This window comes from Strigops habroptila, chromosome 2, assembly GCF_004027225.2.
Source record: "Strigops habroptila isolate Jane chromosome 2, bStrHab1.2.pri, whole genome shotgun sequence".
In the NCBI taxonomy this organism is placed as follows: Eukaryota; Metazoa; Chordata; class Aves; order Psittaciformes; family Psittacidae; genus Strigops; species Strigops habroptila.
In genome coordinates, this window is record NC_044278.2 from 99480366 (window position 1) to 99504251 (window position 23886).

General features: G+C 35.3%; 1 protein-coding gene across 7 annotated transcripts in view; it reads right to left on the bottom strand.

The window, feature by feature from the left end:
• The window catches only part of NBEA (neurobeachin), a 508722-nt gene that overhangs the window by 331908 nt on the left and 152928 nt on the right, over positions 1–23886 (bottom strand). For all 7 annotated transcript variants that reach the window (XM_030475974.1, XM_030475972.1, XM_030475969.1 and 4 more), the window contains exons 14-24: positions 16871–16950; positions 16014–16076; positions 15809–15906; positions 13666–13758; positions 9992–10100; positions 7829–7910; positions 7494–7617; positions 6971–7163; positions 5686–6705; positions 2961–3178; positions 1316–1469 (exon numbers count right to left, since the gene is read on the bottom strand). In XM_030475974.1, the coding sequence (XP_030331834.1) occupies positions 1316–1469; positions 2961–3178; positions 5686–6705; positions 6971–7163; positions 7494–7617; positions 7829–7910; positions 9992–10100; positions 13666–13758; positions 15809–15906; positions 16014–16076; positions 16871–16950 (2234 nt within the window). The remainder of the gene's footprint in view (positions 1–1315; positions 1470–2960; positions 3179–5685; positions 6706–6970; positions 7164–7493; positions 7618–7828; positions 7911–9991; positions 10101–13665; positions 13759–15808; positions 15907–16013; positions 16077–16870; positions 16951–23886) is intronic.

Sequence of the window (23886 nt, forward strand, 5' to 3'; positions counted from 1 at the left end):
CTTCAACAAGTGGATGTGTAATTTCGAAAGCTGTATCAGTTATCTATCTGTACACACAGACACACATATATATTTATTACCCAGAACAAAATAGAGGGAAATGGCATGCATGTTGTCTCGTACTTGTCAATATTTACAGTGAAACACTTGCAAAATCTTTTATTCAGCAACATTGAAACCATTCTTGTGACTAGAGACAAATAAAGTCTTTCCTGTGAGTCTTGCACTTTTGCTTACAGCTAATATTTTCCCACTTAACACAGCGAAAATAGTAAAGACACAGCATTTTGCCATTAATTGCCTGACTGAAAGTCATATTAATGTTTAGCCAATTGCTAGTCCATACATTCATACCTTTCAAATAACATCATGCAACCCCCTTTTTTATTTGCTAGTTAACTAGAAGTAATAGCAGAGGCAAAGTATAGTAATCTTAGTGGCTGAATGGCCAGAACAAGGAATTGAGCTTTTCCTATCAAGCTACATTTGTAGCCTCCAGTGCCTACTAGCCACATTACTTCAAAGGAGCCTCTTTGTCCCTTCTGGACCTCATTTTCTCCCCTTTCAAAGACCAATATTAACTGCAGATGCTTATGGGATGCTCAAGATGAAACATTTAGTGTCAGTTACAGATATTATATGCCCAGACAAAGTGTCACATTCAAATAGTGTAATTACTATTGACAATAATGCCATATTTACAAAACATTTCTCCCTTTTTCATGAAGCACTCTATCAGGCTATTCTGTCTACCTGAGGTATGCTCACCTAAGAACTTACAACTTAATAAGAACATTGGAGTAGATAAAAATATCAGCCTATTTCAATACAAGACTTTAAAAAAAAAAACAAACATGAAACGAAGTTCAGTATCTACCAAAGGAAGAAGTAAACAGAGTAGTGAGGGGATGACTTCTAGTAACATCTGGCATACAAACAAATGGTGGCCATGGAAAACAGATTTATTAATATCAGTATCAATGACTAGCCATCATAAAGCATGTAATTTTGTTAGAGTAATCATGATTCGTGACCATGATCCTAATGTTCTTCTCTTTCAAACAAAATACTAAATTTCTATGAAATATTATTCTTAGTACTACTTGTCTAATAAAATTATAATATTGCAAATGCAAAATATTATCAACACTCGGTTATAAAAGCATAACAGTTTCAATTACAAATGTAATTTTTTTGAAGGAATTAGCAGAGGTGGGACATGAGTGCCTAAATAAGAAAAGTCAGCTGCAAATTATGGTTTGTATTATTAACAACAATTTCTAATATGACCACTAGGTGGAAATATTGTACTTACAGTTGGGGATGTGGCTGCTGACAGCAATGGTAAAATTCCTCCACAAGCAATAATAATATTGTCTACCATCTGGGAAATGAGGTGTATTGTGTTGTGTACAAAAATAATATTTTCATTGCTATTGACAAAATCCATCACAGACTTTGTGGAGTGACTGCAAGAACAGAAGAAAGGATGAATTAAAAAGATTTAAAATAAAAGTTTAAATAAATTTATTCTTTGAAACCAGACGATGAATGTTTCTTTGAGACAAAGGCAAAATCTGGTCTACAAAACTTTGCATGTAAATGGTCTAAAATATGAACAGGACTAGTCTAATGAACAAATTGATTGCTATCTATTTTCACACCAGGATTTGTTTCAGATACCCATTTGAGAACAAAAGCTCATAATCTTTTATTCTCATCAACCAGTACTTCACTTTACAGGTAGTTCTGCTGAAAGCAGTGGTGTTGTTTCTTCAGTGTGAAAATTATTACTTAAAATTAACAGTTCAGGGTGCCATTTGAAGCACCTTTGATAACTCCTAATGAGAACACCTTACAGTGTTTTACAGGAGAAATTTGATAATATGGCGATAATACATTGATCTATTATTAACTTTATTAACTAATATTAAATTTAGCATTAGCAATTGCTTTGCAAGCCACAGATGCTAACAAGATTAGCTGAAATCTCATCAACTGCTAATTGGTGAAAAATTGTCCCATGAACCAGTCACTCCCCCAAAATGTAAAACACTCTGTAAAAATATTAAGGAACACTCAGTCTGTAAGTATATTCTTTTCCCAAAACAACATTGTTGCCAGCCAGTAAACAAAAATTAAAGGCTTTAATTGAAAATAGACAAACCGAATTTTGATCTCCAAGCATTATCTAACCACAAAGTATAAAGCCCTCTCACATATTTGGCCAAAACCAAATTATCAGAATTGTCTATTTCTTAGCAACTATCACAGAACAGTTCACCAAATTTGAAATTAAATGCAATATAAATTGGTCCTTGGATATAATTATGCTAAAGTTTTCTGAAAACGACCTATTCCGTCCTGGAAATCAGATTAGATAGTGTCTATTATACCTAAGGGTTTTGATAACAGTAAGTTATTGAGTATCTCTGTTAAAGTGTACAAAAAGACTAGAAAATCACATTGCTGTCATAATAGAAAACTACATTTTTTTATTACTAAAACTAACCAGGAGCTGGCCTGCAAAAAAGAATTATCAAGTAGAAAGAGTTGAAAACGCTATATAAAAAAGTTTTTATTTATAAGGTTTCCAGGTAGAGAAGCTCTCTGAATTATCAGTTGAAGAGAATAGCCATTTGGAGAAACACAGATCTTCCTCATGTCTGAAACAGAAGTAGCAGATTCTAATGCTAAACATAGGCTGAAAGAGCAGTTCATTTTAGTTAGGTAGGTATGACTTATACAATCCCTCAAGAAAACAGAAATTGTTACCTGTGAAATAGAGCAGTTACAGGCTGGGAAAGGGTGAAAAGACAAAATACAAGATACAGAAGAGCACTTCACTTAACACCAACCCTTTCACTTCCCACTATCCCAATAACACCCTCTCTACAACATATCTTATTTTTCTTTGTTAATGGAAACACAAAGGATTTTAAGAAGAAACAACCACCTACCTTCTCCAAACATGTACATCTGTTTCTAGTGCAAAAAGCAAGTCTGTCAGGAGCCGCTGGTGCATGGGAGACCATTTAAATTCTGGAATACGAAACATAGTTGTGCGTGGACCTGGACTAAACTGTCGTCGCTGCTCTTCCGTCATTGGCATTCCTCGAAATCCCAAGTCAACACGTAAATCCCGGTCTTGCTGGGTGACAGATCGACCCTGTACTGCCTACATCAACAAGAAATTTAAAAACCATGTTAATTTTTTGTAATGTGTTTTTGAATGGATCATAGAATTTGAGAAAGGATGGGCTAAAACTGGAATCAAGCACAAACTAAAGGAGATATTGATACTCCAAGGCAAGAAGTATCCTTCAGTAAAGGAGCTGTTCTAATTCAAGCCAATCAGCACTGAGGGGCTACGGCTGGCCTTCTTTTCAGCTATTCACCAACATTTTACACTCAGATTTTTCACTGGAAGTATTACAGAAAAGACCAAATGCAGCATGTACAAGGTCAGCAGTTGCAAGACTTTGTTTTCAGGAAATAACTATTCTTTTGTGCTAATAACACAATTTTCTTTGAATATCTGACTCAATACTACACAGTGATGGCTTCAAGGAACCCATGTACTTTTAGACAGCTCCTCATTTTCCAAACCATTTTTTTTATCTGCTCTTTTTAGCAGGATCATTAGAGACTCAAGTTGAGTCTCCCAAATCTCATTTTACCAATTTCGTTACACGTTGCTAATTGGTTAACAGTTTTATGGATCCTCAGGACAAGCTTAAGATTTTTCCAACAGATGGCAGATGTGAATTTCATTCTCTTTCAATACTTCCATAGTCTTGACTGTTTCCAGTTGGTGATTAAAGACAAAAGTAAAAGATACACATACTATGCGTACACACATTGCTATGACGGAGAATAACATGAAGGAAAACGCAGTAAAGAACAAACATTTTGACTGAATTTGAGGCAAATATTCATAACAACGAAATTACTTATAATGTGCAGCATTTCTGAAAAGAAGAAATATAATGTACGATCCTTGAAATTATTTTAAAGTGACTGTAGATTAGTTTAATACTGGCAAAATAAAAAAAATATAGCTCACGTTTGCTCACATATTCATTTTCTGATCTCAGCATACTGTTTAAAATTTGGACATTTAAAAGCAAAAAGGCGTTTACAAAATATTTGTGTTAGCAATGTAAAAATAGACATGGCTTTGGAGTTGACCTGGAAAGCTTCTTAGATCTTTAGTCTGATTTTGATCTTCTGTAGCCAGCATTCTGAGAGCAGGGCAGGTTTCCTTCACTCAATTTGACCTATTGGGATCAAAACTGGTACTGTTGCTTTCATTTTCTATGTTTTTCTTAAGAGTTATCTTTATTCATTTTTTATTTTTCAGACTTGCATGAATATTCTGCATAATGCTTTCAATTCTATTTTCAGTTTTTCCTAGTTGGGATCATAAGAAAGAGTTAATTTTATATTTTTCAATATTTGGTCTACTAATGATAAAGGCATTAACTCTTCTTAGAAGTAAGCAGGAGCTCCTATCTCTGCTGTGCAATTTGCTGCTTCCTTTCAGTCCTTTTTAACAAAAGACAGCTTACTTCTTACTGATAAGGTGGGGAGCTGATTGTAGATCTAGTATTAGAAAATTTCAGGTTAGCAACTCCATTCACACGCCAATTGTTCTTTTTTGAGTACAACTACAGGTAGCTGTCAAGTCAGCAGCAGTAATGGTCCCATTACAGAAGAGCTTTAATCTAGCCAAGATAGTTTAAGGAAGTCTGCTTGACTTTAAAATCCTAGAAGATAAATTCTGGGGTACATACTGGACATACAGTCAGCTAGCAAAATCCTGAAGGTAGTCAATTCTTTTACCTGATAATATCCTTGAAACAATCTTTGATTATGTGTTATGGTTTCTGAACAATTCCAGTGAGGAAATTAATCCTGTGCTTTAAAAGTTCAAAGTGATCCTGCACCTTGCTGCGTATACAGAGAACAAATTCTTTCAAAGACTAGTCTTCTGCTTTGGCCTTCCTATTTTCATAATGCTATGGCTCTCAAAATCACTTATTTCTCAGAATTTTTCAGAGGGAGACACAGACAAGAAAGGATCTCCAAGAAGAAAGAGATACTTCTTATATTAATCATCTCTTGTCTGGAAACCGAGTCTCAGTTTTCCTTCTATTATTCCTAAATCATGCCTTTTCTTTGTTACGATCAAATATGGAGATTACTTATGCCAGCATTCCTGTACAAGAAGAAAGACAGTGTACTGAAGTGCTGCAAGACTACACTCTGAAAAAGGTACAGCAAGAGTAAAAAACCACTTCAATGTGTATTTCACAGTAAAATATAGGTATTTCTAATCTTAAGACATAGTAACAAGAAAGTCTAAAGCAGAACTCTAGAGTATCAGTTAATCTGTCCAGAAGAACTAAGGAAAATGGATGGTGAGAGATTCTCTTAGCTGAGTTTTTTTAAACTAAAGAATCCACAGGTGCAATACATATTTCCTATATAGACATGAAAGACTTCATAATCCTTACACATTATGGCATTTTCAAAGCAAATAGGCTTGGAGGATGGACACCTTTTATATAATTAAGGGAATATACTTCAAACATCTCTCAGATCTCATAATACTAATTTATCCAGCAGCAACAAATAGTGATTGTATTAGACACATAAATGGCTAAAGCCCTTGAAACTTACCTGGGTTGTGGTAGTTGTCTGGATCTTCCGTATCTCCTTTCCTGCTTCCTTACCATCATCAGATCTCTCTGTATCTGATATTATACTTCCTGCATCAACACTAGGTACAGTTTTGCTACCAGAAGACTCTGTCTCAAGAGTTGTGGCAGTCATTTCAGCATATTCTAATCCTTTAGATGATGAAGCCAGCTCCCTCTCAGAAATGCTACTCATTCCATCTGAAGTTGTGTGAATCTTAAACTCCTTGTCCTCTATTATACTTGAAGCACATGTTATATCTACACTACCCGTCATATGTGCCAGCAATCCCAAATCATCATTTACACCAAGATGCATCTGTGTCTCTTGCACATTTGGAATAGAAATGTGATTACTTGAAAGTTCAGGCAGAAGTTTTTCCTCTTGACTAGGTATTTTATCAAAGAGAAATGAGGTACTGTTGGTAGAAGGTTCATCCTTCTCATCAGCCAGAGTTATTAATGGACCATTATCTTTTTCCTCATTCTTCTTAATGATACCCACACTTCCATGAACATTGTTTTGGAGCTTCTCAACAGCAGCACTATATACATTGTCTAGAAGAGATTCGACTTCTACAAGTGCACCATTTTCTCCAGTTACTAGTGTCTCTGGTGATAAATCCATATCATCAAGTTTTACTTCAGTAGCTTCTACCTTTTCAGCTTTTATATCAACTAAAAGGTCATGAACTTCCACATGAACTCCTCCTCCTGGTCTCTCAGCACTTCCAAGCACATCATCCGATACCTTTGTAGCCATGAGCAAGTCCCTCGTATCTGTACTGACAGGGTAATCTGTTTCACTTTCTGGACTTTGACTTTGTGAAAGGTCTTCTATCTCTCGAATTTCCATTCCACCTTTTGCTCCTGTTGTCTGAGAGGAAAGACCTGAGATGGTGCTCACATTCCCTTTCTTCCCCTTTTTTATGTTTTCTTCCTCTTGCCTTTGATACTCTTCATACATTTTTGCTAGATACTCCTTGTGAGCCTCATATGTGACCTTAAAAAGAAAAGAACAGATTATGTGGGTGAGTAGATGCTACACGAACTTGGACAAAACCTAACAAGAATCTTAACATACATTATATACAGCTTACAAATTGTTTCACAGCAAAGGCCCTACAACGATGGCAAAAAATTCCACCTTGATATGTGTGGAGATAGCCACCAGATGGCACCAAATCACTTTACATCTCTTACTATATTGCTAGTGCCTTTGCGGGAGGTGCCACAATTAAAAGAAACATCTACGCGCCATTTCTTACCTTGGAATGAGCTATAGAAAGAGTATCCACCCACACTCTCCAGCCTCCCCATTCATATTTTATTGCATGATACAAGAGAATACGGAAAATGTTGTAAACCATCTCTGTGATCTTCTGCTCTTCAGAATTCTTAGGGTTAATGTATCCCAGAGAAAACATCCAGTCCTGCCACACTGAACACTGAAGTAAACATCTGAAGTGAAATAATTAGGTCAAAATATATCCACAAAAAGCTTCTTTATTTTAAAATTATGATGGTTAAAATGGGAGGAACATCTCCTCTGAACATCAATCCAATGGTAGGAAGAAATTTAAAAATACTTCAGGATGAATGAAAATCTAAAGCATAGTCTAAACAGAAGAACCCAATATTAGTTGCTGAACTGAGAAAAGTTACCATAAACCTATTCAATTTATTTTTTATGTATCCCATTTAATGTACAGTATAAAACTCTACACAGAGATAACAGACTGCTACTACCCACAAATCAAGGATGAGAAAATACTATTTGTAGTGACATACCTTCTGTTTTCACGGCTATTACTAAAGAGTTTTATCATATCAGATAAGAACAAACGTCGAACTTCCATCAGCTCTGCACTTGGTGTGGAGTTTTTTAACAGCGTTGCCACCACCTTAAGAATCACTTTGAAAGAATAAATTAGTTACGTAACACATTTTAACAACCTTAGAAAGAAAAAGTTGCTGACAACAACTAATGTAAGTAGTAACTGAAACCCATATGTATTTGAGATACACTAATGAATTATTCTTGCTTCCTGAACCATATTCTTTCAAAAAACTACACAATCTCTAGGCAACACATTTATCATACAAACATAATATATTGTCCTTACTTGGATTCTGAATTTTCACTGTAGAATCTGGCTCTGGATGTGGTTTATGAACAACTTGAGTGCATACTTGTTCTGTCAAAATCTAAAACAGAATATTAAGTTCCTTTTACCATTTTTAATTAAACATAACAGCATTCCTTTGCTTATTTTAAAAACTGTTAAGAACATTTACTATGGCCACACTGTAACTTCATATAAAAAACATTTTGGTAAAATATTTTTATTCTTAAAGAATGGAAACAAACAATTCCTCTATGCAAGGACCAGCATTTTTGTGATTGTACAGTGGCTGGTTAACTAACTTATTAGTTAGCTAACTAAATATACAATAACGTTTTTTTAAAGATTATTTCATTTGTATTCCTTATAGTATTATACTTTCATGGATCAAAAATTCTTTTGTAAGCTCTGTACATCAAAAGTTATTTTCATACATTCCATCCATAACCAAACCAAATAATTCTTGAAAGTGGGTTTGGTTTTCTCCAGCTAGGAAAAAGGAACGGTCACAGGCAGCATCCTTAAGAATAATCCTGGGGCTTCCCATACTGAGTAAGACAGATCATTGTCCTGTTTCACAAATTGTACCTGACAAATGAATTAATCTGTATTGAGGCAATGTCACAGACCTGTCACACTGGGATACCTGTTACTGGTTCTATGCATGCTACTTTATTTTTAAGAACAAGCTAAAAATGTAATGATATTAATATGGGTTTCTCAGTAAGTATATTCAAGCAAGTATATTTCAGAACAGAATAATTTCACTAGTAATTCTGATTTATTTTAAAGCAGAACTTTAGCTCATTCATTAATCTATAATCAATACTCAAACTAATGCCAGTAGTAAACACAGTATCTTTGAACGGGTCTTTACATGGTATTTAAAATAGTAAAAAAAAAAAAAGTATGCCATTGCTTTTTATGAGAGAACGTTGAAAATATCTGCATCAGTGCCTTGGCAAATCTTTTGTACTTATGGCACTTAACTCCTTTTTTACCTCTTCTGGCTACTTTTTAAAATGTAAATGCCTGTGGATGCTGAACTCCATAAGGATTTTTATTTTGTCACTGTGCTATATGTTTTCTGAGCAATCACAGAAGCTCTCATAAATATGAATGCAGTGACATCTAGACTATGAGACTCAAGTAGTTAAAACACACTGGATAAGCTTAGATATGCGCAATACAAAAGAACTTGATGTCTGAGTAAGTCACTGGCAAACAGATGACATTCAGGTTTTTACAATCATATGAGAACATTTTCTAGGTCACTCAGATTCAGAACCCAAAGTACCAAGCAATCCTTTAGTTTTCCATGTCTTTTCTAGAGCCAATCCTAAGTATTTAGCCAGCACACCTATTTATGCCTAAAAATAACTAAAGAGAGAATCTTTCTAGTGCATGAGATCCTCAGAAATCACAGAAGATTCAATTCTAAGTCACTATTTAAAAAACGGAAGATTGAACATGATTCTTATGCATCTGCAGGCATGAGGACATGGTTTTGGACACTTGATGTTGACAAAATTTTGCTTGAACAAAACTGCTCATCATCCTAACTGAGGTTTCTACAAGTACCTTACAAAAACATTTGAATGCTTCGAGGTCATATTCACTCGCCTCAAGCAGTATCTATTACGTAAAAGTGGCTGAGTTCAGTTATCATTTTGTAATACTATCACCACTAGTAGTTAAAAAAGAAAAATGGCACTTTAAAAAACCTTGTAAATTTGAAAGGAATGGCAAAAAAAGAAAAAGAAAAAGAAAAAAAAAGGCATCTCTTCAGCTTCAGCACTTTCCATTGCAATGGAAACAAACTCCTCCAAACAATGGAGGAGAATGAGCAATTGGAGGTCTACAGTAACTTTCTTGTTGTGGAAAGTGATGAACATCTTAAATAGCAGGATCTCTTACATCTGTATGTAATGCTGTAAGTGGAAAGTTTTATAAAAAGAGACTTTGTAAAAATTATGACATTGTTAATAAAAATATCCAAAGCATTGCAAAATACACTCTCAACAAAGAAATCATTTCTTAAAATTTCTATCAAAAATTTTCTCAGAAGTCTTGAGAATCATGATATTGTAAAGCACAGTCACAACTAATTAAGTCATATTTTTTACAATAGAGATGACAATCTCTATGTTTAATAATTTGTACCTCATAAAGTGTGTTATATGTTGTAACGGTCACTGTATTTGTATGCAGCATTAACCTTTCTCCAAGGAGTGTGAAAAGACTGTGGGTATGCATGATTTCAACCTTTCGCCTGGAAGAGAAAACAAAAACATTAGGAAAATGCCTTGAATATTTTAGTAAATGCAAGAAACCCCAAAATCCAAATATTTCGAATTTGTACTAAAAAGGTCTCAAACTTTTTATTCTGTAAATATTATAAAATAAACATAATTTAAGATCTTTACCAATATGAACACAATTGCAGTAATACACAAAGGTTCTTAAAAAGCAACGTTGTATAGAAGATGGGCTTTTATATAAAACAGATCACACACCATTCTCACCCTCCATGATTTTCACAGTGGAAAAAGACAAAGGAATCCCTTTCTATCTTAGTCAGGCTGAAAGAGTTCAAAATGTTCACAGGCTGGATAAAATGTGATCACTGCAGAACATATCTTTTGTTATTCTTTCAAGGATTCAAAATAATCCAATCTCAAGATCTTCCAACATAAATACTAACACATACAGATTTAGCAGTACTGCCATTCTTTTTATATAGCATTCTCTTTTGCAGCCACAATAATTAAATCCTGGAATAACATGCACTACAATGCAAAGGCAATAAAATCCTGAAAAGTTACAAAATTCCAAATGATTGAAGAGAATGGTCAATGGGAAGGTCTAGTGGAAGGTGTCCCAGCCCATGGCAGGGAGGTTGGAACTAGATGATCTTTAAGGTCCCTTCCAACCCAACCCATTCTATGATTCTATGAATTTTATAGACAGGGTCAAAAACTATTTGAATCTTAAAAAGTGAAGAAAGCAGCTTACATCTGTGAATTCGATCTGGCCCAAAACACTACTTGTTAAAATTGGATATAACCTTATTGATAAAGAGTACTTCTTGTAAACAGCATCATTAAATTCACCTACTACTGTAACGAATATGAAATGAAAAACATTATTCAAAATAATCTATATGAAAGCAGCAGAAAAGTCTGAAATAAAACAAAATACAGTAAAGTTTCTGTAAAAGTTTATGTACTGAAAAGCTAAGAAACTCTCTTTTTGTTATTAATGATGATTACAACACAGGTTCAAATTGCATATATTCATTCTAGATCTTTTGAAATTAATAACTATATTAGAATTTTTGAATAACCACAAAAGTGAATGGCAACAAAGTATAACAGTGTGTACTCTTCTGTTGACAGAAGAGAGTTCATAAGTTACTTATGAGAAAAACTACAGGTATTCAACCTTGTGAGCCATGATGTATCACATGGAAGTCAAAATTCTTTGGAAGGTTTAAATGTGTAAGTAAAAACCAAGGTAAATAACAGGCTATGATTTCAGTGGTGGCACAGAAAGAATCAAAGATGGCAGAGAAGGAAAAGAACAGGATTTTTCCAACTGTTAGACAAAGAAGTCCATCATCAGAGATCACAAAGAAAAATCAATTAAGTTATTCAGGCTCTCATCTAACACATTACTGGTCACTTGTCCCACGAATCAATTACCTTCACACTACAGATTAATCTGTGATGAATATATATGAAGTACAGCAATGGTAATTTGTTTTGTACCTACACATTTGTTATTAATATTGTATTAGATCAAGTTTCATAAATCCCATTATAACATCTCTATGCAGTTCTGCTTTAGTTTATTAAAATACAATGTCTGTTTCCTGTACTGTGAAACAAAAATTTAAGTTTTATACTTTTATTTGGTTTATAATTTTATAATCACTTAGATTTTCCTGTAGTTGACTACAATTTTATAAAACCATGTTTGTACACATATGTATGTGCACAAATAGGCCCACCTCGTAAGCACTACCATGAAAATGGGGGGCGTTTTTACTTGCTGAAATCTACCTAAAATGTAAACATTTACAGATGTTCAGAGGTCTGAAAATATAACAAAACTTTGAAAATTACACAGAATATTCAAAGTGGAATTCAATTATTTCAATTATATGAAAACTAAAGTTAATTTTGTGCTAAGTACCTACTTTCACTCAACAATGGAAACTTCGATATATCCATAATGACAAGTAGATGCTAAGGACTGGGAAATAAAATTCTAGCTTCTGAATAATCTCACTTTTCTTCTTCTGTAATGTTCCACTGACAGAGTTTGCTATTTGATTCACTGGATAAGCAATGAATGCTCTAAACAAATGTACACAATTGGACGCAAGCAGGCTTCTGCACAAGTTCAACATTCATCTAGTGTATATTACTTAATCCAACTCCTATCAATGTGAATGATTTTTAGTAAGTAATGTTTGAAAAGCCCTTGGAGATTCTTGAGTGGACTATCAATTTGCTTTATTAATTCCCAGAATGCTAGTTGGCTTGCGGGATCCTGAAAGAAAAATCCCATTTGGGAGAATATTCACAGCTAACTGTCTCTCAATTATACAGATATACTTTATTGATCTTACTGAGAAAAGTGTGTCTAGCAATGCCACACTCTGGCTGGACTCCTAGCTCCCTTCCCTTTTAAAGAGATTTTGCATGATGAATTCTCTTGTGAAGCACACAGCTAATTTTTATACTTCACAGTCTCCCACTGAAATATTATTTTGGGTTAACCCCAGCAGGAAGCTAAACACCATATATAGAAGGGGAAAAGTAAGCAGCAGCAGGTTACACAGCACTGCATGCTTTTTAATACTTTCTTAACACTAAAATATTTCTTAACACCAAAAGATAAGACTAAGTATGTCTATTTAATGACACCAATTTTTTTAAATGTGAACATTTCTTGCTGCCACATTTTATATGTGAATACTTCTTGAACAGAGGTATGTCCTTATCTCTTTTTTTTTCTGATCATTTACTTAGTCTGTTTGCTTCTCTTTCTGAAACTTTCCCACATGAACAGCATATTCTATTTCATTTTTCCATCATTTTAAAGCTATTTTTAAAAGTACTGTCCTGAAACTTGTATTGCAATGACACTGAAAATTCCAACAACGAATTTTTGATGACACTCATTGATTTCCTGCTATCTCCAGCTGAACGTGCAAAATACATTTATAAAATATATTTTTACAAAAAAATGTATACATTTATAAAATGTATTTTTGGAAAAAAGTTTTTCAAGTATTTTAAAACTTGAATTTCAGCATATCATATATTTGGCAGACAATCACTGTACCTTTTCAAATGCCACACTAGCAACAAGTTACAAGAGGTAACAGGCCTCAAGCTGCACCAGGGGAGGTTTAGATTGGATATTAGGAAAAATTTATTCACAGAGAGGGTAATCAGGTATTGGAACAGGCTGCCCAGGGAAGTGATGGAATCACTGTCCTTGGAAGTGTTCAAAAACCGTGTGGATGAGGCCCTCAGTGACATGGTGGTCTTGGCAGTCCTGGGCTAATGGCTGCACTTGTTGATCTTAAAGGTCTTTTCCAACCTATGACTGCTTCTATGATTCTATGATTCTAAGTTAACTGGAAAATTAATTTTATCCTAATGTATAAAGGTAGCAGAGTATGCAAATCATTAATCAGAAAACCTAACAATTTTATTTAATTTCTAAAGACTGTCAAAGAATATACAGTCATCATGACGAAAAGACAAGAAGAATTGTGAACTTAAATACACCATTTAAAAAAAATTTTAAAATACACTTACTTATGACCCAAGTGTTTAAGAAAATACCCAAGGACCTTCAAAGCTTGAACCCATATACTCTCACTTTTGGAAGCCAATAACTTATAAATAACTCTAAAAAAAGAAAAAGAAATTCAACAATCTATCAGTTTATTAATAAACATCATATATATAGATTGTATTTAACTGAACAGTGATATTTCTTAATATAGAAGAACATAAAAATAGCAATTTACACAAAATGGAAAGATACTGAAAGCACTGAGCACAGCGTAAGAGTTTGACTATGAATTCTTCAAGTTAGAGACATAGTCAGTTTTGGCTCAGTTCAATGTTTTGTAACAGAAAGCAACAACCTTATCGTATGCTTCTACCTGGGAACAATCAAATAAAAGATGATCTGAGCAGTTGTAGCTTAAGACAAAAGAAGACTGGCGCACAGAAGGTCACATGCTGGAGATGCTTGGAACGGCTGGATTCTACTGAAAAACTTTAATTGTTAAAGACCCTACTTAATAACCTTTCTACACAGGAGAGGGTACCTGCATTTAATCACAGCATGTTTATACTGAAATCTCATTTGTCAAAAGTGAAATATGGCAATATGTTACACAAAATCCCATATACACTTACTAAGCCGCATCCTCACTGCATCAAAATTTGAAGGGGAATCCTCCCCTGCCCTACCCTCTGCTTTGAAATCTGTGATAAAAAAGACTTTACAATTTAACTAATTTAATTTATTACAAAGTGTTCAAGGGCAGGCTGGATGAGCCCTTGAGCCGATGGCAGAGAGGTTGGAACTAGATGATCTTTAAGGTCCCTTCCAACCCCACTCATTTTATGATTCTATGACTGGTTTAAACACAAATTCTAGACTTTCAGACAGGAAATCAGCCTTGATTTGAGTGGACTCAGAGACAGAAAACATCACCCTTACCCTAGACTGTTCTTCAATAAACTTTTAAAGTTATTTTATTGTTTCATTTGAATTAGCTGAGCTTCAGTTTTTAGCCATTGCTTTTAGTCGTCTTTAGTCGTCTTTAGTTGTCTGCGCTTTAGCAGACAATATCTTCCTCTTTTGAGAAGACTTATGCCATTATCAAATGACCTCTGAGGCTTTTGTCCTCTGATAATCTAAGCAGACTAACCTCTAATTCTATGTAAGGCATTTTTTTTTAATACAATAATAAATAAATGTTGTAATTCTGTGCATTCTCTCTAAGCTTTTTCAACACAGACTTTTAAATACAGAAACTGCACCGTCAAATAATTTTACTATCGGTACCACAAATGTTACATAAAATGATCCTCTAAATCAGTCCTACCCTTCTTCAGAAGGTGTCAGGAATAGAATTCCATCTCCATACAGACAACTATTGGCAGTCTTAGAATTGAATACGAGTCTTCCTTTCAACAAGCATTGTCATGCAAACAGTTTTAAATCCAAGTACTTGTACAAAGATTTTAGTATTTTGGCAATATGGCAGACAGGGGTTTTGGGGGGGTTTTGTTTTGGTTTGGATTTTTTTTTTTTTCCTGTTTTACAAGCCCCTTACATTTTCCAAAGCATTTTCAGAACGGCACAAAATAGAATTCTACAGTAAATACTAAATTTTTAAGACAAAAATTATTAATCTCTGGGAAAAAAATAAGCATTACGAAGTTAGGCATAATACAACAACAAAAATACTGCTTCTCTGGGAAATAACAGTTATTAATTTTACTGTCAAACAGACAACCATATCAATTCCACACATAATTTTTTTTAATCTTTCCAGAGAGAATTTGCGAGATTAGGGCACGATTTCCTGTTTTCCTCTTCTTCCCTCCAGATTATGTTAAACCTCTGAAGACAAAACATTTAAATTTTTCTGAGATAGATGCTTGGCTTTGTGATGGATCTTGTTAATTATTTGAGATTGAGAAGCAAGTACGACAGTACGTTTACCTTCAAATATCATAATGATAACCTTAAGCAGAATTTTTTTCCTCCAAGCTATCAAAGCCACTCTATTTTTGGAAAAAAAAAAAAAATAGCCTAAGTTAACAAAACTGTAGTTTGAAACATCAGCAAGTGTGATAATTATGTGAAAAAGCAACAATCTGGAAAGTGATGATACTGGGACTACTTTTAAGATATTTTCTCACTTAACTGTCTTACCGTATCCCATTTCTCTGATCAAAGGCAGGTATCATGGATGCTGGATGTTCGGACATTAGTGCCACTAGCAGCTGCAGCACATCATGAATATTTTCATCCTGTATGACAAGTATCAATGTTATTCTACAAACTAACTTCAACAGCAGGCTTCCCATAGAGCTGGTACAATTGGTTACAGTAAAGATAGATAATTACAGAAATATACCTCATGCATTGTTAATAAGTAATTTAATATACTCTGCAGTTCATCTTCTTTCACTCCTCTGTCCTAAAAAAAAAAAAAAAAAATAAAAATGGAGGGGCATTATTCCGAGAAAATACATTCTTTAGATTTGGCTCATGAAAAACTTGGATCAAGTCAAATAATCCTACAGTTTTTTCTATTTAAACAAAAAAACCTAAATTCTCTCTTTCATTACATTGCTTTTCCTTATCACGTTGACAATTCAAAACAGTATGAAGTCAGCCCTCTATTCCTAGAAAGAATTCTGACAGTGTGGGCTCTGAGCCACTATAAGCTATTACTGCCACTCCTCCAATCCCCGAGACAGAACAAAAGGAAACAGCAGGAAAAAGCCAGGCCAGAAAATAATCGGTTTCAGTCTAGCCTCAAATGGAAAAGCATACCTCAAAGACTAGTGTTCAACTGTAACAGAGAGAAATAGTCCTAAACCATTTCAACCAATGCTAGAACCAAGAAAAAAGGATAAAACAGTAACTAACTTAACAACTACCATTACCTTTTTAATTTGACCAATCAAGCAACCATCTACCATCACACAAAAAAAGCACAAATACCTGAAAGGTTCCATAGTGTCATACATATACACAATTTCTGCAAGTACATTTAATAAAATATATATGGCATGGTTTGGTGAGGTTAATAAGAAATATTGTATGGATTTACAACCTTTATGTTGATTAAAGTATGTGCATGGACATTAAAATTAACCAGAAACAGATACAACACATGACAGGTATTGTATATTTACTACTAGGAAAGATCCTTTTACATGTATAAAACAGAACTCAATGTTTTCCATCTGGAATAGACTATTTTACCTTCAATATAAGTTGTTTCAAAAACAGAAGCATAAATGCCCTTAGTGATATGATTTCTTTCTGTGAGGGCCGAGGACCATCTGGAAGAAGCAAAATATACCACTTTTAAATATAAACTAATTTCTCTAATGACTGCAGCTCCTGACGGAAATCACAGTTTCTACAACAGATTTAGCATTCTATTCATTATGTAAAAGTTTGTATTTGCAAATGATATCATTTATAACCTTTCAGAATCACACTTTACAACAATATACATAAGTGATGTTTCATTTTGGAGAAAAAGAAATCCATGTTTATATACTTAATTTTATTTTATTGTATAAAGACACAGGAAGATGAAAGGTAGTAATTAGGTTTAGACTCACACAACTGAATTAAGGTATACGTTCTGTATGTGTCTTTATATGAGCCAGGAGTTTTAAATCCCAACATAAGCAACTACTCTACCGACTAGACCTACTCAACTGACCCAATGCCAATGCCCAATTCAGGATTAAAATTGCTGGTTCTATTGACTGCATTGAGTTGAATTCCATCGGAAACAATGGGTTTTTAAACACCTACTATGAGATACACTGTGGACATGTAAACTTAAAAAGGTCTGAATACAAAGTTGAATCTCACCTAAAATTTGTGAGAACAACTTGTAATAACACAGCCAGCATGTTAAATACCATCTGAATGGAAAACAGCAGAGAAAGGATTAATGAAGTATTAGTGGTGGCCAATACCTGTGGCAGAAATTGAAGCTAATTAACCAAAGAGAAACCACCATCTGAAGAAAATATTAAATTTAAAACGGTACACCCCCCTATCCTGTAATCCATAATACTTTTTGTGCTTGAGAAAGTACATTAGGAAAACAGAAGTATCTAAAAAATTGAGTAAGAAACAGAGCCTGAATAATGATATTCAGTTGAAACTTGCTCTATTGTATTTTCGATTCACCCCTTTCATAAATAATTAAGGTTGAGCTGGAAATTCCTTTGTTAAGTTCCTACTTTTCAAAAAATGCGTATCATAGTCTTAAATTTTGCACAGTGAAAATAAATGCAACCTAATTTATTTTTTCATCAACCACTTCATCTTATGCTGATAAAACACATATCAAAGCTTAATAATAGTCTATGTTTCAGTATTATTTCCAAACCAGATGAATGCAACTTTTTAATGAAATGTTTTTTATAGTCTCTGATGCCACTCTTCGAAGTGAAGCCACTTCTGTACCCACAGTAATGCCAGTTTGCAACAAGGGCAGACGTGAAGGTAAGTTATACTTGTTTGACCATCAGGAACAAGAAGAGTGGTAAATCCTCTCAAATCTTCTTCCATTTAGGAGTGGAGAGAGGAGAACTGGGTACTTTTCAGAAAGAAGCAAATAAATCTCAACCTGTCCCCACCACCACATTGTAAAAGAAATAAGGATATTGTTGTAATAAATCTATCATATAGGCTTTAAAGCTATAGGAATAATTTTCTATTCACATGTTATAACAGCACCATGAAACATCTATTTTCCATCGTAAAAAGAGAATTAAGTTAGATTTTTTGGTACAAGTTGCAAGTACATTAAGTACTGCATGTGTTTTTATGTCAATGGAGCGCTTCTAGCCAACAGCTATTTTTTTCCCTGATTCAAATGCAGATTCAACTCCTCTAACTGCATCCCAGAAATCTGTTTCTGTGCACACCCTCTTCCCTCCTACACTTTACTGGGATTCAATATTGGACAGTATCTGAAAACCAGGCCTACAAACTAAGGCATTTTGTGCTTTCTGGAACACTGTAATTATCGAAGCAGAGAACAGAACTCTAAGGCAATGCGTTCTGCAAAGTATTTCTGTAACAGAAATTTTAAGGAGGTATTAAAAAGAAGATATCCCAAATTAACTGGGAACCTGTTCAAAGAAGTTTCATGCTTCGTATTCACATACCCACTAGTTTCCCTGGAGATGTGCGAGAACCCTGAAAAGGGTTCTTTAACATGTAAAAGATACCAAAGAAGTTGTTACTTGCAGGTTATATGCCATGCAGGCAAAATGGTGCTTTTTCCTTCAGTCCTCAAGTACTACTTATTCCTTGTATTTTAGTTGTGTCTTGAAGCTTCACTGCATTAGGATCAGAAAAAGGGGACAGCCTGTACCCAAAAGACTATATTAGTTTGAAAAATTTAGAAGAGGACTTGTAGAGAAAAAGAAGAGATGCTGGAGAAACTGGAGGCTATGTAACCAGTAGACAGCTGCAAAAAGTGGAAGAATGGACTGCAGCAATAGTAACGCAACAGTCATCTGATACAAATCGAATAGAATTAATTAATCTAGGAAGTTGTAAAGCTACATGAAATGCATTTGCTACTATAATTGCTATGTCATCACAATTTTTGGCTTTGTTACTAGGTGAGAACTTAATTACTATTTGCAGATTTATTTTTATTCTAAGAAATGCATTATTGACCAAGCAATAGTATAATTTATGCTATAATTAAAAATATACACTACATACACATATACTGAGGTAGAGAGAGACACTGAAAAGTAGTTTTCTTTACTATTAATCTTTGTGCCCATCACTGGATATAGGCAATTCAGTGCCACCATCATTCAGAAACTGATAAACAGCACTGCTAAAGACTAAAACAAAACCCAAAACAAATCAACAACAAAGATAATCCTTTTAAGATCTTGTACAGCAACCAAAAGTCCCTAGTACAAAATATCAACATTCTTATTAACTGGCAAAAAGAAAGGATGCCTCCCTTTTCCCTCACCAGGATGAGTCACTAAATCATTTACTGCTTTTAGATTTTTATGTATGTATTTATTGCAGATAGCGCATGATTTGCATCATATTTTTTTAATATACACTCAAAATGAGAGTTAGCCAGCTTTATCCAGACAAAAACAAATAAAAAAAAAAAAAAAGAGGATCCAATTCATCTTTGTAGCACAGACCAATTATAGCGGCATAAACCAGAACTAATTAAGAGGGAATAAGTAAACATATTCACAGAGTAAAGTACAATCAGTACTGGTGTAAAATACTGATTGGGAGCTTTGAATAACAAAAATAATGACTTATAATCCTGTCTTTGGAAACAAAACATTGTGTTATCAGTTCTATGGGCAATCAAATGCAGTATTCTTCCATCTGGCTTTTTTTATATGTAAAAATCATGATTTTTCTACTCCTTAAATTAATAAAACATGACACAAATAGCAGAATCTGATCTCCATGCATGCATAAATAACATCACGTTATGTGGATGACAGAAGGACCTACTTTTTCTTAATGCTGCAAAGCTAATGAGAACTGAGTTACACTCTAACCCAGCCCTTGAAATTAGTCTGTGCAACATTCTTTTATCCACAAACCGAAAAACTATAGTTACTTTCTCATTGCAATAATTTCTATAATTCCCACTTTTCTTACTTGGGTTCAAAAATATCAGACATTAAAAATGTTCTTAAAAACTATTTAACATGAGTTAACTTGGATATTAACAACGCTCTGTCCTCTAGCATGAGGCAAAATACAGGTCATATAGGTCTGTTCAGAGTAAGAGTTGGGAAGCACACAGGAAACACTAGTAGAGAAAAAGAAATGCTTGGCCAACAGCTCATAAATGAACTACATTACTCAATAGTCTGGAACCTACATGCACATTTCTCTCATACAATGAGAGTATTGACGTTGCAAGTATTTCATAAGGATGCTCCATAACAGGGTCCAAAATTACAATTTAGCACACTACATTTCTGAGAGTTGCTAACACTGAGTATCCTAAGTTAGTTTTTCCTGGGAAAAGAAATTCCACAATATTTAGTTTGTTTTTCTGTTATTGCTTTCATTTTATGCCTTCTCATTACTTCCCCACTCTATTTTCAGAGAATACCATGCAGTTGGTAAGTTATTCAGTGCAGATTTTTCAAAGCATAAATATCCTGTTGGGCTCTAATAAGCTCTCTCTTACGTTGCAGAATTCATATCAAAATAATTCAGCAACATGGAGAATACTTTTTAAAAGTGTGTAAATGTTTTATTTTTCCTTAAAAAGGTTATTAAAGAAATTAAACTATACGACGGTTAGTAGACATCCAAAGATTAAAAGTGTGCTTAATTTTTTCTCTGTTTCTTTGATATTAAAAATATGCCTGTTCTGCCCCTTCTGAAAGACAATCACAGTGTAGCTTTTCTTTAAATATCATTCTAGTACATATTTTGGAAAGACAAAACATCAAAAAAAAAACCCAAAGACCGGTGACGTAAGGTTAAGACTCCTCTGGCAGCTTGAAGTATTATTGAAATGCACCATCTACCATTGATGGTACAAGATAAAGAGCTAAAACTCTCCCCACTTATCCTTTTATTCATTCCCAAAATCCACAAAAGGACATAATTATGGAGAGAAGTAATATAATTTTAAATAATTTTTACTCAATTGTCTGCTTCGCTGTGTCTTTAGATGCTGCAAGCGTTGGGTAACCCTACGATCTTGTCCCACCTTCATATCTTATTCTGTATGATTCAACACAATGCTAAAGACATGTATGTGGCAAATAAAAAGAATAGCTATAATCATAGTTCAAGTGTAAAACGTAAAATTAATAATAAAGTTTAGAAACACTTCCCTGTGGAAATTGGTTTGACTTTTTCTGCTCTTCCTGACATAAAAATTGTTTATAAGTTCACCTTTAATATGGTATTACTAAAAAAAAAGTCACTTTTGTCCTGCCACCTATTTATAACTGGTAATTTAATTTAAAACAAACACAAACACAACACAAAAAAAGAAAGTAAAACTCGTAATTTTAAACAGAAAACTTGCCTCCACTATGTGGATCTCTATCTATAGCCTACTAAGAATAAATATCAAACTAACTGATAGGCATACATCACTGAAAAAGTGTTTCTAACAATTCAGAAGGAAACCAAACAACACAAATTTAGTATATTGAATCAAAGAAGAAATACTAGCTAGAAATAGGACACCAATAATGAAAGAGAAGATACAACCCCAAATCTGAAATACATATTTGAGCCTTTTAAATAATTCGAAAGATTTACACCTTCTATTTTGTAAGCTGAATATGAGGAGAATCATAGATTCATAGAATAGTAAGGGTTGGAAAGGACCTGAAGATCATCTAGTTCCAACCCCCCTGCCATGGGCAGGGACACCTTGCCCTAAACCACGTGGTCCAAGGCTCTGTCCAGCCTGGCCTTGAACACCACCAGGGATGGAGCATCCACAACCTCCCTGGGCAGCCCATTCCACTGCTTCACCACCCTCACTGTAAAGAACTTCTTCCTTATATCTAATCTAGACTTCCCCTGTTTGAGTTTGAAGCCATTACCCCTTGTCCTACCACTACAGTCCCTAAGGAAGAGTCCCTCCCCAGCATCCTTGTAGGCCCCCTTCAGATACTGGAAGGCTGCTATGAGGTCTCCACGCAGCCTTCTCTTCTCCAGGCTGAACAGCCCCAGCTCTCTCAGCCTGTCTTCATATGGGAGGTGCTCCAGCCCTCTTATCATCCTCGTGGCCCTCCTCTGGACTTGCTCCAACAGCTCCATGTCCTTCATATGTTGAGGACACCAGAACTGTACGCAGTACTCCAAGTGAGGTCTCACAAGAGCAGAGTAGAGGGGCAGGATCACCTCCTTCGACCTGCTGGTCACGCTTCTTTTGATGCAGCCCAGGGTACGGTTGGCTTTCTGGGCTGCGAATGCACACTGCAGCCGGCTCATGTTAAGCTTCTCACCAACCAACACCCCCAAGTCCTTCTCTGCAGGGCTGCTCTGAATCTCTTCTCTGTCCAACCTGTAGCAGTGCCTGGGATTGCCCCGACCCAGGTGTAGGACCTTACACTTGGCTTGGTTAAACTTCATAAGGTTGGCATTGGCCCACCTCACAAGTGTGTCAAGGTCCCTCTGGATGGCATCCCTTCCCTCCAGCATATCAACCGAACCACACAGCTTGGTGTCGTCGGCAAACTTGCTGAGGGCGCACTCAATCCCACTGTCCATGTCACCGACAAAGATGTTGAACAGGACCGGTCCCAACACCGATCCCTGAGGGACACCACTCGTTACAGGTTTCCAACTGGACATCGAGCCATTTACTACAACTCTTTGCGTGCGGCCATTGAGCCAGTTCTTTATCCACTGAGTGGTCCATCTATCAAATTGATGTCTCTCCAATTTAGAGACAAGGATGCTGTGCGGGACAGTGTCAAACATTTTGCACAAGTCCAGGTAGATGACGTCAACTGCTCTGCCCCTGTCCATCAGTTCCGTGGCTCCATCATAGAAGGCCACCAAATGGGTCAGGCAGGATTTCCTCTTAGTGAAGCCATGATGGCTGTCACCAACCACCTCATTGTTTTTCATGTGCCTTAGCATGTTTTCCAGGAGAAACTGCTCCAAGATTTTGCCAGGCACAGAGGTGAGACTGACTGGTCTGTAGTTCCCTGGGTCTTCCATGTTCCCCTTAAGATGGTCTCGAACCTGATCCTCTCGTACACTGGGCCTAAGGTCTTCATTTTCACAGTCCCTGCATCTGCTTTCCAAGACTGTCGTGGTGTGGTCAGAGCATTTGCTAGTGAAGACTGAGGCAAAGAAGTCATTAAGAACCTCAGCCTTCTCCAAATCCATGGTAGCCAGTTCTCTCGATAGCTTCCAGAGAGGGCCCACATTGTCCCTAGTCTGTCTTTTATTTGCTATGTATCTATAGAATCCTTTCCTGTTATCTTTTACATCCCCTGCCAAACTGACTTCTAGCTGGGCCTTAGCTTTCCTAACCTGGTCCCTAGCTTCCCGGGCAATGCTCCTATATTCTTCCCAGGCCACTTGTCCTTGCTTCCACCTTCTATAAGCTTCTTTGAAGAATGCGGAAAACTTTCATTTTTTAAGAAAACAGCATTAGCTGAATAGGAAGCTTCAGTATCGGGCCACCGTGGCTTTAAACAAAGTATACTGAACTGTCAGTACAGAAATTCACCCACTTTGTGCTTTAT